Source organism: Pyrus communis, chromosome 5, assembly GCF_963583255.1.
Source record: "Pyrus communis chromosome 5, drPyrComm1.1, whole genome shotgun sequence".
Lineage (NCBI taxonomy): Eukaryota > Viridiplantae > Streptophyta > Magnoliopsida > Rosales > Rosaceae > Pyrus > Pyrus communis.
In genome coordinates this window covers 27,260,819-27,278,895 of record NC_084807.1, presented here as the reverse complement: position 1 = coordinate 27,278,895, position 18,077 = coordinate 27,260,819, and the positions used below count along the sequence as shown (strand labels likewise).

The following is an 18,077-nucleotide window of genomic DNA, read 5'->3' as shown; positions in this document are numbered from 1 at the left end:
GTGGAATAAATAATTTTACATGATTCGAACAGTAAGACGTAGTCCTCCATCATGGTAATGTTAAAAGCCCCCGAAGCTAACACAATCAATGTCAAAAGCCTCTTGAGCAATTACTTACATAAGACAATCAATGTATAATGCTCGCGAATCATGTAACAAATACCAGCAAAAATGAAGCTTACTGTTGTAAACGACTCAACGAAAACATGTAAAATTACTTGTAGTTCTCATAGCTTCATGCGAATTCAAATTCAAATTTGGATACTAATCTGCATGAATCGTGAGGAAAATTCAAAACAAGAGTCGGATAGAATTTTTGATGAAACAATGAGATTTGATGAGTAACTTTTTTTTTTTTTTTTTAATACAACGATATATTTTACACTAAAAAAGATGAGAGTTTTTTTCAATGACATGATGAGATTTGATGTGTAACTAAAAAGTTCCATGTTAATTCTGGAAGAGTCATGATAAAACATTCAACGACAGTTAGTGCAATTTTGTTTTCAAATTATGGACACTTTAATTGCTCTACTTATTAGACCATACCTATGATTGTGCAATACATTCGACTCATATCAAAACATGCGGATTAGGATCCTCTCCTAAGCAAAGGGTAAGGATCATCCTGACCAATCCCATCGGGCCGTTGAAATTTTATCCAACTGCTACAAATAGGGATCCCCTCTAAAATTTATAATAATTGTAGCCGTTGGATAAAATTTCAACGGCCCGATGGGTTTGGTCAGGAGGATCCTCAATAGGGATGGGAAAATACCCATTAGTTATGGATAACCGCGGTTATCCGCCCATTTAAATTTGACGGTTAAGGTTATAGGTAACAGTTTAGATAAATAAATGATTATGGGTATAACTGTTTACCTGTGAAATTTAAATTGGTGGTTATGGGTATTAGCCGCGGTTATAAACGAGTACCCATTTAAACGTTTATTTTAATATATGTAAAACTAAAAAAAAAAAAAAAAAAAAAAAAGGTTTCTAACTAGGTTTAGTATCCCAAGATATATTTGGTTACAAGGGGCCATAATATATATATGCCTCACTTGAGAGAAAAATATAGTGATAGAACGGGCTAATGTTTAATATATGTGATTGAATGTTCTAAAGCATTAGTGTTCGACAGTTTTGTTTTGGAGCTTTGACCAATTCAAGATAATGATTACTTTGAGCATTTAGAAACATGTTATTATTAGATGATGTGTACCTATAAATATATAATTGGCCTCGAGTTTTCAATAAATATTTGACCCCAAAATTATAAATCGATTAAATGGCTTGGATCGATGAACATATGTTTCTAAATAAAAATCCAAATATTTATCAAATTAACCTATTAGCAGACTGATGCATACTTACACACACACACACACACACATATATATACAAGAATATTAATTAACCTACAACTATGCATGATTCTTGTAATAGATTGACCGTCAAATAATTGGGAGACATCGCATATATTCATAAATAATATTGCCATTAATATAAAAGTACATGTTAAATGTACTTATAACAGTATGTAATAGTTAGAAAGAAGAAAATTATGACAAATTTATTTTTAATTTTCAAGTTGTTAAAAAAATAGGTAGACGGGTAAGAAAAAAAAAAAGTAAACGGGTACGCGGTTATGGGTAAATGGGTATGCGGTTATAGGTATGGTTAATCATTTATAAACAATTATGGGTATGAGTATACCCGTTTATGTAAATACCCAACGGGTAAACGGTTATGTGGGTACAAGCTTAAACGGTTATGGGTAAATATCCGCGGTTACTCGCCTGCCATAATCATTGCCCATCCCTAGCTATAATACTAAGTGTTAAGTTTTCTCTGCATGTCATTGTATCTTTGATACTATAATGTCACCATGATGTCATGTGCAACCAAAGCAATACCAGGTGTTAATTTTTCTCTACATGTCGTTATATCCTTGGCATTGTCACACTGAACGTCACGGTGGCGATATATCCATTTACCATAGAAGTTCCATCAATGCCACTGGATAAAGTGATCTGACCTTTGAAATTTTATCCAACAGTCCACCTGTTTTGAAATTTCATCCAACGGGTCAAAACAGGTGGCCATTAGATGAAATTTCAAATGCTCGAATCACTTGATCCGGTAACCTTAGTGGAAGAGATCCGAAGATGATCTATTCTAGTCAACAACGGTTGTCATTTATGAGATTTAGATCCATAATTTCCTCTGGTAGAGTGGAGATTGTGTTCCATAAGTATCTACATATCTTTTTTTTATTTCTCACACTATTTTCAATTTTTAGCCCTCGGATCAAGTGAATTGAAGAAGATCAATGACAAAAAATTAGCAAGAATGCGTGGAAGGTAAAATAGGTGTGTGAATAGCATTATCAATGATATCTTACATTATTACTAATAAAAGTAAACTCGTCAATCTAATGATTAAAAATGTTTGAATACGAATTTGTGCTCTTTTTTTTTCCTGTTCGATTAGGGTCCACTTTCCAAAATGTTTCCAATTCCAAGAAGAATTTGCAAACTCCATTTGCATCGAGAATTGAATGAAGTTTTCCCGTAAAACTCTTATTTCACTCGATTCATGACTCTCTTAACGTTAGCGTGATTCATTTTGAGCAACGAATACTAACGTAATACATCTTTATAATAAAAATTGAGTGGAAACATGAGTCGGTTTTTACAATAAGAAAAGTATTTCCCCTTTCAAGTTGGCAATATCATGATTTTTATAAAAAGAAAATTACTTCCAAACAACTATTTAATGCTTAAAATTCCCACAATTTGGATTAGATGACAATTCACCAAACCAGCAATGTATGCGATACATCCATGTATTTTAGGACTTTTGAACAAAGTAAGTGGCAGAAGGGATCAGGTGGTCCACAGACCACGATAATCATGCGTGCAGAACTCGACCAAAAAGAGAGAGTGAATGCATAGCCGATCATCATGCCAACTAGATGATTTTTTGCAGAAAACGGACACGTGGGATATACTCAGTCACCGACGACTGCCAATGATGTCAGTAAAAATCGATCACCGGAGATCGGACGGTTGAGGAATGGGGATCACTCACACTACTTATAGAGGGTGGGGGATCGCTTTCATGTGAGAAAGGTTTGAGTGCAAGACTAGAAGATTTTTCTCATCGATTAAAGTCCACCTGTACGCAAAGAATTAGGTGAAAGTTTAGCGTGGCTGTGGGCCCGTTAGGGCTGTGGGCCTCTATATCCGAAAAAGAACTTGCAAGACACAGGTACATTATCATGTGTTCTATCCTAATCCAATGCTACGATTAGAGCAGTTTAAGCGTGGGAACCCTCCCTCTAGGTAATACATTATGTTATCCACCCAGTTAACAGTAACTGCCTTTTGTATCTCTACCGTTGCACTTCAATAGCCCTGGCAATAGGCAATAGGCAATAGACAATAAAATATTAGTATTTTTTTATATTTATAAAATAATACAAAATAATTTTATTTGTAATTTCGGATTGGAATTTTTAATCGTTCTCGTTGCGTCACGTGTCATTATCTAAAAAGCTATAAAATAATACGAAATCATTTTATTTGTAATTTCGGACCGACAGATTTTTAATCGTTCTCGTTGCGCCACGTGTCATAATCCGAAAAAGACAATTATTGGTGATGGATTTTCGATAAGATTTTTTTTAAAAATTTTTCAATTTTTTTATGTGTAAGGTAGATGATAATGAGAAGGTATTTATAGAAAAGTAAAAATAATTTTTTTTTAAATTTTTCAATTTTTTTTTCTGATTTTTTATAATTTTTTTAAAATTTTTATTCAACTAATTAATCTCTGCCGTTGGATTTAAAAAAAAAAATTGAATTCCAACACTTCAACGGTAACATTTATGATTTTTAAAACTGTTTTTTTATTTTTATTTATAAAGGCTAATAATATCAACCGTTGATCTCAGATCCAACGGTTGATATTAAACAAGGTTTTTTTATTTTTATTACGGTTGCAAATCAGACGGTCCAAAATTTTTTGCTGTTGAGATTGAACGGACCGTGGGAAGCCACGTGGCTTCCCAACGGTAACAATTTTCAATGGGTTACGGGCCCCAATTCCTGAAATCCTGTCGGCCCATACGCTCGCTTGAGGGCCACGCGCTTGACAAAAAAAAAAAAAAAAGTGGCTGACGTCTGGTGACGTCAGCCGTGCGTCATAAAGCCCTCGAGCTCTCAGGCTAGCAACTCATGTCAGGCCCCTCCCTTGGGTTGGACCTGTCCCTTGGGCTGCCACACGGTGGACTTTCTCACTCGGGCTCTACGGCCTTGTTCACCAGCCTTTCCCTCGAGTACCAGCCAACACTGGAACTGCTCTTAGGGATAGACAAATACTCATTGGTTATGGGTAACCGCGATTATCCGCCCATTTAAATTTGACGGTTACGGTTATCGGTAACCGTTTACCCGTGAAATTTAAATGGGCGGTTATGGGTATTACCCGCGATTATAAACGGGTATCCATTTAACCGTTTATTTTAATATATGTAAAACTAAAAAATATATATATAATTAGTTTCTAACTAGGTTTAGTAGCCCGAGATATATTTGGTTATAAGGGCCCATATAATATATATATGCCTCACTTGAGAGAAAAATATAGTTGATAGAACAGACTAATGTTTAATATATGTGATTGAATGTGCTAAAGCATTAGAGTGTTCGACAGTTTTGTTTTGGAGTCTTTTAGGGTTTTGTTTTGTTTTGGAGTCTTATAGTTGACAAAAAGAGTTTCATTAATATGTGGTTTAAATTAACTTCTTCCTTACAAATATGTTATGTGTAAATAAACTAACTTGAAATAGGTCCAATTTTATTGGAAAAAGATCCTCTCCAAATCCCTTCCACCAAATCCACTCAATCAATCAATCTAGGCCCTTGAATTTTGATACAATGGCTACAAACAGGGAACCCCTTTAAAAGTTATAATAACTTTAGCCGTTGGACTAAATTTCAAGAGTCCGAATTAGGTGATTGGGTGGATTTGGTGTAAGAGATCCGGAAAGGATCCATTTCCCAATTTTATGGCCTAACAATTAGATTAGTCCAATTTTTATTTTGGTCCATGAATAGGACTCCATGTGTCAACACTTTTTGTTGTTAGGTTGATACTTTGCATTGTGATTACTATTTTATTCTACTATAGCTATTCAATGGAAAAAGAAAAAAAAAAGAAAAAAAAAATGAAACGATCGGTACTTTGCTAGCTATTCTCCTTGAATATAATCGCTAAAAAGATAGCGACTTATAGCCAAAAAAGTCGCTATCTTCATACCGATCCTTCCCTTTTCAATTTTTTTTTCAGTTTTTTATTTTTATTTTTTATTTTTTTAATGTTTCTTTTATTTATCTTACCATAACAATAAACTATCATATTCGTGTTTTTCAAAATATATTTTTTCCATGCAAAATATATTATAATTCATTTTTAAACACTTGTAATCAATGATTTAAAACCTAAATTTAAAGATATTTTTCTATTTTCTCACTTTAAGAATCAATAAAAAAATAGTTTCAGGACCTAATAATCGGTAGGATCACATCCAAAGGTTTTGCAATATTTTCCTTAACTCCAGTGCAAAATATTTCTTAAAGCTAAAAATTTCAATTTTTTTTTCACAAAAAACTGTGCTCTATAAGCCAAAGTTAGAGTCATTTTATTCGCACCACATATTTCCTAAAATTAATTTAGGACATTTCCAAAATTTCGAACACCTATAAATCTCTTGGGGGAGGGGGGGCCTCGCTATTAGTTATATTATTTTTCTATTTTTTTTTTCAACTCAGGTACCCTATTAGTCGGCATAAACCCAGATTTCAACTGATCTTTTACAATCTAAACTACCTATAATATAAGTACTTTTACAGTCTAAACTACATGTCATATAAGTACTTGTACAAGCTAAACTACCTATCATATTATAATATTAGTCGGCATAAACTTAGATTTCAACTGATCTTTTATAATCTAAACTACCTATTATATAAGTACTTTTACAATCTGAACTACCTGCCATATAGGTACTTGTACAAGCTAAACTACCTATCATGGTGGAATAAGTAATTTTACATGATTCTAACATTAAGATGTAGTCCTCCATCTTGGTAATGTTAAAAGCCCCTGAAGTTAACACAATCAATGTCAAAAGCCTCTTGAGCAATTACTTACATAAGACAATCAATGTATAATGCTCGCGAATCATGTAGACTAGAATCATGTAACAAATACCATCAAAAATGAAGCTTACTGTTGTAAACGACTCAACGAAAACATGTAAAATTACTTGTAGTTCTCATAGCTTCATGCAAATTCAAATTCAAATTTGGATACTAATTTGTAGGAATCGTGAGGAAAATTCAAAACAAGAGTCGGATAGAATTTTTGATGAAACAACGAGATTTGATGAGTAACTTTTTATTTTTTTAATTTTTAATACAACGATATATTTTACACTAAAAAAGATGAGATTTTTTTTTAATGACATGATGAGATTTGATGTGTAACTTAAAGTTCCATGTTAATTCTAGAAGTGTCATGATAAAACATTCAACGACAGTCAGTGCAATTTTGTTTTCAAATTATGGACACTTTAATTGCTCTACTTATTAGACCATACCTATGATTGTGCAATACATTAGACTCATATCAAAACATGCAGATCAGGATCCTCTCCTAAGCAAAGGGCGAGGATCCTCCTGACCAATCCCATTGGGTTGTTGAAATTTTATCCAACAGCTACAAACAGGGGTCCCCTCTAAAATTTATAATAATTGTAGCCGTTGGATAAAATTTCAACGGCCCGATGGGTTTGGTCAGGAGGATCCTCACTAGGGATGGGCAAATACCCATTGGTTATGGATAACCGCGGTTATCCGCCCATTTGAATTTGACGGTTACGGTTATGGGTAACAGTTTAGATAAATAAATGATTATGGGTATAACTGTTTACCCGTGAAATTTAAATGGGTGGTTATGAGTATTAGCCACGGTTATAAACGAGTACCCATTTAAACATTTATTTTAATATATGTAAAACTAAAAAAAAAAAAAAAGTTTCTAACTAGGTTTAGTATCCCAAGATATATTTGGTTACAAGGGACCATAATATATATATATATATATATATATATATATATATATATATATGCCTCACTTGAGAGAAAAATATAGTTGATAGAACGAGCTAATGTTTAATATATGTGATTGAATGTTCTAAAGCATTAGTGTTCGACAATTTTGTTTTGGAGCTTTGACCAATTCAAGATAATAATTACCTTGAGCATTTAGAAACATGTTATTATTAGATGATGCGTACCTCTATATATATATTATATATAATTGGCCTCGAGTTTTCAATAAATATTTGACCCCAAAATTAGAAATCGATTAAATAGCTTGGATCGATGAACATACGTTTCTAAATAAAAATCCAAATATTTATCAAATTAGCCTATTAGCAGACTGATGCATACTTACATATATATATATATATATATATATATATATACAAGAATATTAATTAACCTACAACCATGCATGATTCTTGTAATAGATTGACCGTCAAATAATTGGAAGACATCGCATATATTCATAAATAATATTGCCGTTAATATAAAAATACATGTTAAATGTACTTATAACAGTATTTAATAGTTAGAAAGAAGAAAATTATGACAAATTTCTTTTTAATTTTCAAGTTGTTAAAAAAATAGGTAGACGGGTAAGAAAAAAAAAAAGTAAACAGGTACGCGGTTATGGGTAAATGGATATGCGGTTATAGGTATGGTTAATCGTTTATAAACGGTTATGAGTATATGTATACCCGTTTATGTAAATACCCAACGGGTGAACGGTTATGTGAGTAAAAGCTTAAACGGTTATGGTAAATAACCGCGGTTACCCGTCCGCCATAATCATTGCCCATCCCTAACTACGATAATAAGTGTTAAGTTTTCTCCGCATGTCATTGTATCCTTGACACTATAATGTCACCATGATGTCATGTGCCACCAAAACAATACTAGGTGTTAATTTTTCTCTACATGTCGTTATATCCTTGGCATTGTCATACTGAACGTCACGGTGGCAATATATCCATTTACCATAGAAGTTCCTCCCTTGTCTTCTGGACCAATTGGCCAAGACCATCAATGTTTCTTGTTTGGCATTTAAACTACAACAATCGATGGTGAGAGGATTTGAACTAGGATGCAGTGGGACGGGCATACCCATTGTGCCTTGATCAATTGGCCTAACCAATGTACAGGAGGATGTGAATGTTTTCAGTTCACCTAGCCACATATTCTCCTGAAATTTCGAATTTTGAGGATCCATTTGAATGCAATAATGCTTGACCTCAGGATCAAAGGTATGTTCAGTAATATATTACACATCAGTGGTGATAGTCTCGGTTAATTTCAGAAACCTTCAAGAATAATCTCCGAAAGTAAATCTCGTCCAATTATTCGTGCTCAAGTTCAATGTCTTCAAATGCTTCAAAAATGGTTTCTTTCGAATTCAAAAGGTAAAGAGGCAATGGTAGTGAAAAGATAACCACAACCAAAGTTTTAACTCACCTCAAAAACTTCAATTTCAGGATCCCTTCAAGTTGTGCAAAAGCCTAAAAGGCTACTGGCATTGAAACTTTGCCCTCCACCAATCTTCAAAAATCCAGCTCCGTATGAGGTGCTGCCCATGATGAAGCAATTCTGCTTCATATAAATGCCACCCTCGATCAGCAACCACTCATCATGTTTCAAAGACACTTAAGTTAGATGATATAGTAGTCGATTATTCTTCTTCCTGCCGAAACTTCCACAACTGTCAACTGTGAAGATTCAAGTAGCAAATACGAGTTCTATCTCACTCACTCGGCTTCATGGCAAACCTTCTTATCCATAGTTTCACCACAATCGATCATCCTCATCAATCAGAGTCATAATCACCACCACTATCTGAGTTCGTACCATCCTTCACATCCTTCTCCCGCCTATCATCATTCCCGCCTTCTAAATCCTCAAAAGCATTCCCAACACGTTCTCTTCCAACATGCCCCGTCTCATTGTCTTCCCAATCTCTGTAGTAACTAACCAATTCACTATCTATTCTTGCCTTCCTAGGGCTAATCAAAACCAACTCAGCCAATTTCCTTCTCGCCAAACACAAATCATTTGGCTCTATCAACTCACCCTTCTTATAAGCCTCCCTAAGAAACACTGTATGAAGCTTCCCGTGATTCCTCTAGTCGAAATATAGAAAATCCCCTGATGTTGAAGCAGAAAGTCTTTCAACTTATTCGGCAAATTCATCGCCATTCTAAAATGGGCAATCCTCTCCAATGTAATCTTCTTCTCCACTGTCAACGGCCGCAATTCGTGAATCACAGCAACTGTTCTCTTCCCCATCCGCTTCTGCGCCTCAATCGACCTCAAGTCATAACCGGAAACATCCTCATACAGAGACCAATACAGAAATCTCTGCCATTTCCACACCGCAATCCTATAATACTTTCCAATCTTAAACCCGGTTGGAAAGTTCACAATGAACGAAAACCTTATATCCTCGGCATCAATCCCTCTCTCTCTATACTCAATCTCCCTAAGTTTTTCAATTACATAAACAGATAAACTACAATCTTTCTCAACAACCTCAATGTACTTGTTCCTAATTTCCTTAGCATCAAACAGTCTAAAGTATTCAGGTTGTTTGAGAATTACCGAGTATTCAAAGTCATCAGGCAGACCAAACTCCGCACTCGCAATCCGGACATGCTAGAGGCTGAGCCGCCCGGTGTTGGACATCATCAGGAGCTTCCTAAGGCGGGTGACGGCGTCGTGGATTTGTGCCACCATGGCCTGCTTCTCCTGCTCAATCTGGAGGTAGGCTTTTCGGGTCAGCCGGCAGTAGAGGATCTGCTGAACCGGGTGCTCATAAATCTCGAAAACGTGGGGGAATTTGAGCACGAAAACGCCGGCCTCATTCTGTTTGAAGCCGAAGCGGCGGGCGAGGAGGTCGAGGCAGGAGACTTGGATGATTTGGTTGGGTTGCGACATGATGAGGTCCTAAAATTTGAGGACTTTTTGGGTCTTTTTTTCGATTTCCATGTACTTGTCGTAGCCATGGTCGCGGATTCTGCCTTGTTTTTTGGGGATGGAGGTCGACTGCGATTTGGGTTTGGTCGGGGTGAGATTGCAGAGGGGGAATGTGATGGGGTTTAGGGATTTTGACTTGGGGTTGAAGAAATTGGATGAGTAGGTTAAGAATATGCACATTTTTGGTGTTCTGGGGTTTAGGGTTTTGCGTAGGGTTTTTGGGGATGACGATTCGAATGGGGAAACGATCGGTGAGACAAGTTAGTTGGACTCGCGCGGGTGTTAGTGTAAGAAAGTTTGAAATTTTGGAGCAAAATAATAATTATCGGACATTTTAAGGCTTGTGTATGAAACTATGTTACCAATGAATTTGAATGACTGCTTCCGAAAGTTTGGCAACAGTTACCCATTGGGCCAGCAAATTGTTTGGAAACTTTGGGCCTTCATTTGTCTACTAGTTCTCTTCTTTTGACTAGGAAAGTGACTTTCCTTTCCTAAACCCTCCGAGGCCGTGACGTTCCAAACAAATTAAATGTTAGGGCATCTTCAATTGAATGAGGGTTAAAAGGTTCCCTTTAGCCCTATAAGTCAGCAAGAGATTGTATTTTAATGAACAAGTTAGGTCATATTTTATACCATCTCCAATCGAGAGAGCTAAAGGATCATAGGCCAAACATAGCCCTTTGACAAAAAATTATCTCCAACTGAAGGGCCAAAGGGCTATAGACCAAATATAATTTATTATTTTAATTAAATTAATATAGTTAATTAAATTAAACTACCATATTAAAATAAGGTTTTCAGACATATTTTGGGTACCACTTGTCACCAAATGAATAAGCCTCTAGATTTCTTATTTTTATATAATCTCAATAATTTTTTAGATAGGATTTCGAGTAACACGTGTCTCTAACGTGAGTAACTCTCCAAATTTCTTATCTTTATGTAATCTCAATAATTTTAGGATACGATTTCAAGTTACACTTGTCACTAAAGTGAGCAACTCTCCAGATTTCTTATCTTTATGTAATCTTAATAATTTTTCCGATAGGATTTCGAGTGCAACGTGTCGGAATGTAATTGGTTGTGCAAATTTAAGATAAGATTCTTATCTACGTGGCACTTCTTATCTTCAGCTTTCAATGTTGTAGGAATGGTGTAGGTATTTATAGGAAACAAAATTAGAATTTTTTTTTTAATTCGTCCAAAAATAAAAAATAAAAAAAAAATCAAATTCCAACGTTAACCTGACGTTAGCTAGCCGTTGCTAGCTGGCGTCATGCTGACGCCAGGTAGCCGTTGGCATTCAAATTGGTTGGGCTGGAAAGCTGGCAAAATGTCAAGCTTGACATTCTGGCACTGGAGGGTTGAGCTGGAGGGCTGGTTGGCTGGAAATTGCCAGCCCGCTGGCCTGATTTGGGGGTTTGGGCCTGATGGGGCCCTTAAGCTCTTTGGCCTAGCCCTCGAATGAAAACGATTTTTGTGTCATTCTAAGCTATTTTTAGCCTTATGACCCTTTGGCCGGGTCGGTTGGAGATGGTCTTACATGTTTTAACTTGTGCACGTGTCAAATGACACTGCATAATAGACCGTTATGTCACGGTGACATCTCAGAGGGTGCAAGTAAATCCTTCCATTTGGATAAGATATATTTTGTTTTTGTTTTTTTCTTTTTTATTCCTTCTCATTTAGGACTTGGCCAGCCTCTGAGTGAGTCGTGCATAAATCATGATTTATTGTTCCTCTTTAAGTATTTTTTATTTAAAGTTTGGAAAGTTGTTCTAAGACAAAAATATGATACATGTAAAAAAGTTTGTTTTTAACAAGTAAATGTACCATTTCTATTGTTTGTTAAACAAAAATGTTGCCCTAACAATTTCTTGCACGATTCATTAATCCAATACAAAATTAAAAGAAAATGATAGGTTTCTGGTTAACCTATCATTCGTTAAGAACACGTTAACAAGTCGGGTCATTATTTGACAACTCGATAAGATAACAGGTATGACACTAACACAACCTATGTGTCATGTCTATTAGGTATGATAATTTCTTGCATGATCTGTTAACTCGATAGGAAACGATATGACCGTTAATGAATCAAATTGTTATCAAGTCACGTGTTAAAAACAATTAAGACAATAGATTTTACACGACACAACCATTAAGATAACAAATATGACACGAAGATAACACGAACACAACAAACATGACTCGTTTGCCATCGTTTGTCAGGTCTAAAAAATGTATACGAGTATCACTCCTTTTCATAACTAAGGGAAAAAGAGACCCAACGAGATTAGCTTTCAACGTTCAAATTAAACATAAAACTAGCAGCAACATTAAACATCCAAAATCCAAAATATAACCATTAGCAAAAGAAAAGGTTTCTTCCAACAATGTCACAATAATTCTGTATGCTAAATATCGATAACAATTAACAAAACGCAACCAGACCGAGCTGAGGGTACCCCTTTCCCTACAGGTCCACAAAGTCAATACCCGAACCAACGAACTCTGTGTTCTTCCAAGTTCAAAACCACACCAGAAAACCATTTAAGCAATCTACCACACAGAGATTCTCCAAAAGCGGTTCGTTCTTGACTCAAAACCCCTGTTCGCGACACGTCTCAATCTCGAGTTCCTTCACTGTGTATCATCCTAATCTTCTATGGTTTCCCATCTATCATATACTTTCTCCCAAAACGCAAAAAGCAAAAACAAAAGCTAAGCAGGAAGGTATGCATGCATGGGCATGGTCTTCAAAACATTACGCTGCTAGAAGAGTCGATTTTATCCTCTGAATGGTGCAAGATATGAGAGTGCTAACCGTCTCAACCGACTCCATGTTGATTTTGGCCGTAGGAAGGCTGCTAACCAGAATTTGGAATGCAACAGTCAGCAAGCATCCGCCACTGCCATCATAGCCATTGCCTTCAGATTTGACCACTCCGTAGCCAGGCGAGCCACCAGGAAGGATTGCAAACCCTGATGGCAGAAGAGCTACATAGGCAGAATCTCCACCGCGCATCACAACATTTATTGATTCTGTGTCAACCGGTGCATACACTACAAGTGAGCCTGTAGGGTCAGTCCACGTCTCTTGCAATATCAGCATGTTACTGTTAGCATTTGGCGCCTGAAATCAGGAAAAATAACACACACAAAATAAGACAGCTGGTGTATATGGGAAGTAGAAAGAGTAGAAAAGTAACGAGAAGCCACTCACGTTAGCACGAAGAAGAGAAACACCATTGGCATCTCCTTGGCCCTTGCCAATTTGGACAATGCGTTGCATTGGAACACCGCTGGACAGAATGTCCCAGTCCTTCCTGAACTGTTCATCCCGCAAAAACTCAAACACCCTATGCCTTGATACCGGAAGCCAAACAGTTGTTGCGACACTCAACACAATCCCTGGTGGCTCGCCGGGGTCATTCATACTCTTCCGGGCCATAACCCTCACATCTTCACTAACATTTTCAAAGCAAAGTTTGTCCCACTTGCGCACAGACGAGGCAGAAATCCCAGCACAGAAGTTATCCACCATACGCTGTGCAAGCTTTAGCATGCTTTTCTTACCGCTGACATCTATCCCTGTTGAACATACGTATTTGTCAGAATACAGAATATGAAACATCGCGTATTTGTTAGAGAAATGTAATAGAAGGGAGTGGAGTGACCTGAGAGATCTTCATTGGAGTTGGCTGACGAAATGAGGAATGCCAGGCTCTCACCTTGCCTTTGCAGAGTGGCAAGCCATCTCTGCGCCCCAAAGCCCATACCCGAACGCAGTGTTTCCCGGAAGAGGTGGTGGACAATATTCTCATCATATTCAGTGTGCTCAATCCATGTTACCTACAAAAATAAAATGAAGAAAGCCAAAATATTTTAAAAGATAGCTCTTTTAATACCCAAAATTCAGTTTGTATCTTTTATTTTTGGTCAAGAAACTTGATTCATACGTAGAAGATAGCATTGCATAATTAGAAAAGACAAAAAGTACATCCAAAACTAAGCTTTAACCGCTCCCTATTTTATGATCAATCAGGCCATGCAGCCACCATATGAATTTACCAAAGTGACCCTTTTCGGCTTTCATGCTTAGCTAAGAAAAAAGTGCCCTATTTTGCCAAGTTCAAATGCAAACTAAAAAAAACATTGTCATGTGTATGGATGTGTGTCTGAGAGAGAGAGAGAGAGAGAGAGAGGGCACGATCGGAGAAAGACGATGAGGGTCGAGATAATATCACCTAGAGATGAGTTGACATGAATCGCGTACGGATTATAAACTAAATGTGCAGCAAACAAGTTTGAGGAAAACATAAAGCATAAAAAGTCAAAACTGCGGCTTGTGGAGAAGCGAACGATGTAGTAAAATAGTGCACAGAAAATCAGACTGCATGGAATTCAATATATAACACTATAAAACTGGATCCAGGTCACTCTGTCTCGTGGACGACAAAGAAAACACTGATGACAGAAAGAGAGATAGGAATAGAAGCATCAAATACTTGGTTTATGTTACAAAGATTGAAATTTCCAAGGGTTTTACTTCCACCTGCACATAAGGGTTTATGGATATATTATATTTGAGACGCGGAAACAGATACGACGGTGTTCTCTAGTATTAAACTGGGAGCATTCTTGATTTTCTCATCTCTTAGAGCAGCAGTAAGGTAATTAAATACAGACAATGAGCAACCCTGGCTTCGAAATTCGAAGACTATATATTAAGAACAAGGAAGAAGCATCTTCTTCAGTAAAATACTAATAAAGGGTACCGGTTTCCATGTGAAGTCCTGCGTGCATTACAATAAGAGCAATCTCATCAAAGAGAAAGCAGTTTTGTTGGGTGATATCGAGAGCGTAAATTCTTGGAATTTTACCACCCATAATTTCACCTTGTTGTGTTCTCAACAAACTCGAATTATGTAACTCAACAACCACAGTTATATCGTAGAAGGAAAATATACACAGCAAAGGCCAGCTCAATAATCTTGATTCATAAATAACCATAAGATTGCATGGAAAGTTAGATGTAACAAATAAGGAAATGGCATCGACTATAATTTACCTTGGAGCAATTGTTAGGCATATCTTGCACAACGCATCCAGAAGGAAGCCTCCGGTAGTCCACAAACGGGTTTGTGTTGGGAACTTCTTGATTGATGTCAATGGAAACATCAACCACAGCCCATACACCCTCTGCATGTTGCTTGCAAAAACGGAGGAACTTCAGCGGACGGACAGGGACCATAGGGGATAGCATTTGAAGCTCAGCATACATCTACAGAACAAGATCCTCGTGAGTTCCAAATTTGCATCATTATAAAGAGAAGGTGGATAAGAGTGAAGAGCAAAGAGACACATACCAGTTGAAGAGCACCATTTCTGGTCCCATCGATGCCGTTGGATATCATATCAATGGTGGAGGCTCGAGCGACCAAACACTGAAACATTTCTGCCCATCGATTCTATTCAAAGAAAATAAAATGGTTAACTTGAATTTCAAACACTTAGCTTAAAAAGTTATTCTATTTGTAGGATTATAGTCAAAATTAATCAAGGAACCAAATATATCATCTCAATCTACAAACTCCAATGTTCAAATATTAACGACATCAATATTTATCAATCCTCATGCTAACAGGTAAGTCGAGACAAATAATCAAAAGCTTCTTGAAACAAAGAGTAGGATAGCATACCGCATCCATCAATGTCTCAACGAGAGCCAAGCTGTTTACTATTACGACACAAGTGTCCCTTGTGGCTTCAGTTACAAGGCTGCTAGGTTTCATACCAATGCAAGAAAATGCCTGGTACTCCTCAATGTTCAATATATCTGTCCCATCTGAACTTTTGATCCACAGGGGGCTATCTACCTGAACCATCTTCACCAATTCATCCATAGCTGCCAATGCAAGATCTATGTACATAGATCTCTCAAATGGTACCTCATTCCCCATCATGCCCGACGAGGTCTTAACTGGAGGGATCATAGGGGAAGAGCTTGAAATCCCATCTCCTAAATCAAACCCCATTGGCAACCCAGCGCTCACAGCATTCATACCATCCATCCCATTCCTTCCAACCCCAAGTTCCAAACCGGAGGTTGCATTCAGAATAGAGCCAGGAATGCCCAAGGAGGAGATGGGCAACTTGTTCGCCATGGCACATATCCGGTTCAGTTCTTCCTTCAATCGAGCATTCTCAATCCTAAGCTGGTGTTCATCAAACGATATTTGACCAGGAATGGCCGGGCCACCACAATTGTTGCAAACTGGGTTTGAAATAGCATCCTTCATCACACCATTCTCAGCTATCAGCTTGTCATTCTCTTGCCTGAGAATTATATTCTCGTGGCGTTCGAGTTGTGTCTGATTCAAAATTACCAATTAACATTCCCATCATTCACAAAATCAACCACCAAATCTAACACATTACTAAATTAAATTGCCAACAAACAACAAAGTAGCCAAGTAAGTAATGTGACAATACCTTCATCTGAGTTCTTCTGTTCTGAAACCAGAACTTGACTTGCTTCGACTCTAAGCCGAGACGCCGGCTGAGCTCCGACCTTTGCTTCTCATCCGGATGAGGACACTCTTTGAAAAAACTACACAAAAACAAAACAACAGACAAACAAAACGGACCCCTCTTACAAATCAAGTCCCACAATCCCCAAAAAAACGTACTTTTTTATAAAATTAAGAATTTGAGAAGGAAAAAAACGTACTTTTCAAGTTCTTGGATTTGGTTAGGAGTGTGCCTATGGTACTTCTTCTTCCTCGGCGGTTGGTCGCCTCCGCCGCCCTCCTGATCATCCCCAGATGCGCCCTCAAAGTTATCACTCCCCGACTTGCTCTCGTGCTCATCATCCCTCAGCCTTCCGATGATCCCGGGGTCGAAATTCTCAGCGAAACCAAGTTCACTGTGACCGTCCATCTTCTGCTGCACAAACCAAACACCAACAGGAACAGCATCAACAACAACAGAACAGACGCAAACAAAAACATCATCAATAACATCTAAACCAAAAAACAGAAGAAACAAACAATGGGGTTTTAAGACATGAATCAGGGGGAAAGGTGATTGATTTTTAGAGAGAGAAGACAGCATACAATGGAGAGAGAGAGGGCAGCGGAGGAAGTCTGCATAGGATTGGGGATTGGGGAAGAGAGAAAGTGTGGGTGTGCAATGGTGCCACTAGGCATGAAGGATCGGGCATGTGGAGCAATTTCAGCCACAACTCTTCCTCTCCCACCTCCACTATTTCCACCCCCGCTGCTGCGGATCAAACCTCCCAAACTCATTAAAATTTGTCAAAAAACTGATTGAAAAGATTGAAAATTTGAAACCCCTTGGACTCTACAGACCCTAAAGCTTCTCTGAATTTGTTGACTAATTGACTCTCTCTTTCTCTTTCTCTCTCTCTCTCTCTCTCTCTCTCTAAGCTGGCTCTGCATGTTTTTATAGCCTAGAAAATAGGTAGTCACTATCACTTTCACAAGGGCATGCTGCTAATGAGTTTTTTATTCTATATCATTGACCTTTTACCCAAGCAATTGCCAGATTGAGCTAAAGACTGAAAAAGCAGGAATTGCATTCCAAGTAGAAACAGAAGAAAAAGCCGCTTCCTTTGTCAACGCCCACGCATGACTCTCTCTCTCTCTCTCTCTCTCTCTAGAAAATCTGTTTACAGATAAAGGAAAGAAGAGCAACGGGACAAGAAAAGTTAGAAAATCCCTTTATTTTCTGATTCCCAGTTCACACATACACAATCCCCTTTCGTCTCCCATCACTTCCCTTCCTTCCAAAACTATGAGAACAAACCCTAATTGTTTGGCAGGATTGAAATACCTCAATTTTATTTTTTTCAAAAGAAAGGGAAACTGAACTCCCAAAGGGTCTCTAAAATTATGGCAGAAG

General features: G+C 37.3%; 1 protein-coding gene and 1 pseudogene across 1 annotated transcript; both read right to left on the bottom strand.

Moving 5' to 3' along the window:
- Positions 1-8,979: 8,979 nt before the first annotated feature.
- Positions 8,980-10,325, bottom strand: LOC137733445 (protein ROOT PRIMORDIUM DEFECTIVE 1-like; annotated as a pseudogene).
- A 2,128-nt stretch (positions 10,326-12,453) lies between these two features.
- LOC137735270 (homeobox-leucine zipper protein ANTHOCYANINLESS 2-like) lies at positions 12,454-17,560 on the bottom strand. The gene is made up of 9 exons (XM_068474684.1): positions 17,270-17,560; positions 16,885-17,099; positions 16,647-16,764; positions 15,854-16,525; positions 15,521-15,622; positions 15,223-15,435; positions 13,829-14,003; positions 13,375-13,742; positions 12,454-13,284 (listed from the first exon to the last, which is right to left on the bottom strand). Exons 1-9 carry the CDS (start codon positions 17,459-17,461, stop codon positions 12,916-12,918), a joined length of 2,424 nt encoding a protein of 807 aa, XP_068330785.1. The 5' UTR covers positions 17,462-17,560; the 3' UTR covers positions 12,454-12,915.
- Between the last annotated feature and the right edge of the window lie 517 nt (positions 17,561-18,077).

Bases quoted from the DNA above. Each gene is read 5' to 3' on its own strand.
- LOC137735270 (XM_068474684.1), bottom strand. From the start codon at position 17,461: ATGAGTTTGGGAGGTTTGATCCGCAGCAGCGGGGGTGGAAATAGTGGA. The intron at 16,526-16,646 runs GTATTGTCACAT...ATTTTGAATCAG, and splicing joins ACAGAAGAACTCAGATGAAG to ACACAACTCGAACGCCACGA. The intron at 13,285-13,374 runs GTGAGTGGCTTC...TCCTGATTTCAG, and splicing joins TTTCTCTTCTTCGTGCTAAC to GCGCCAAATGCTAACAGTAA.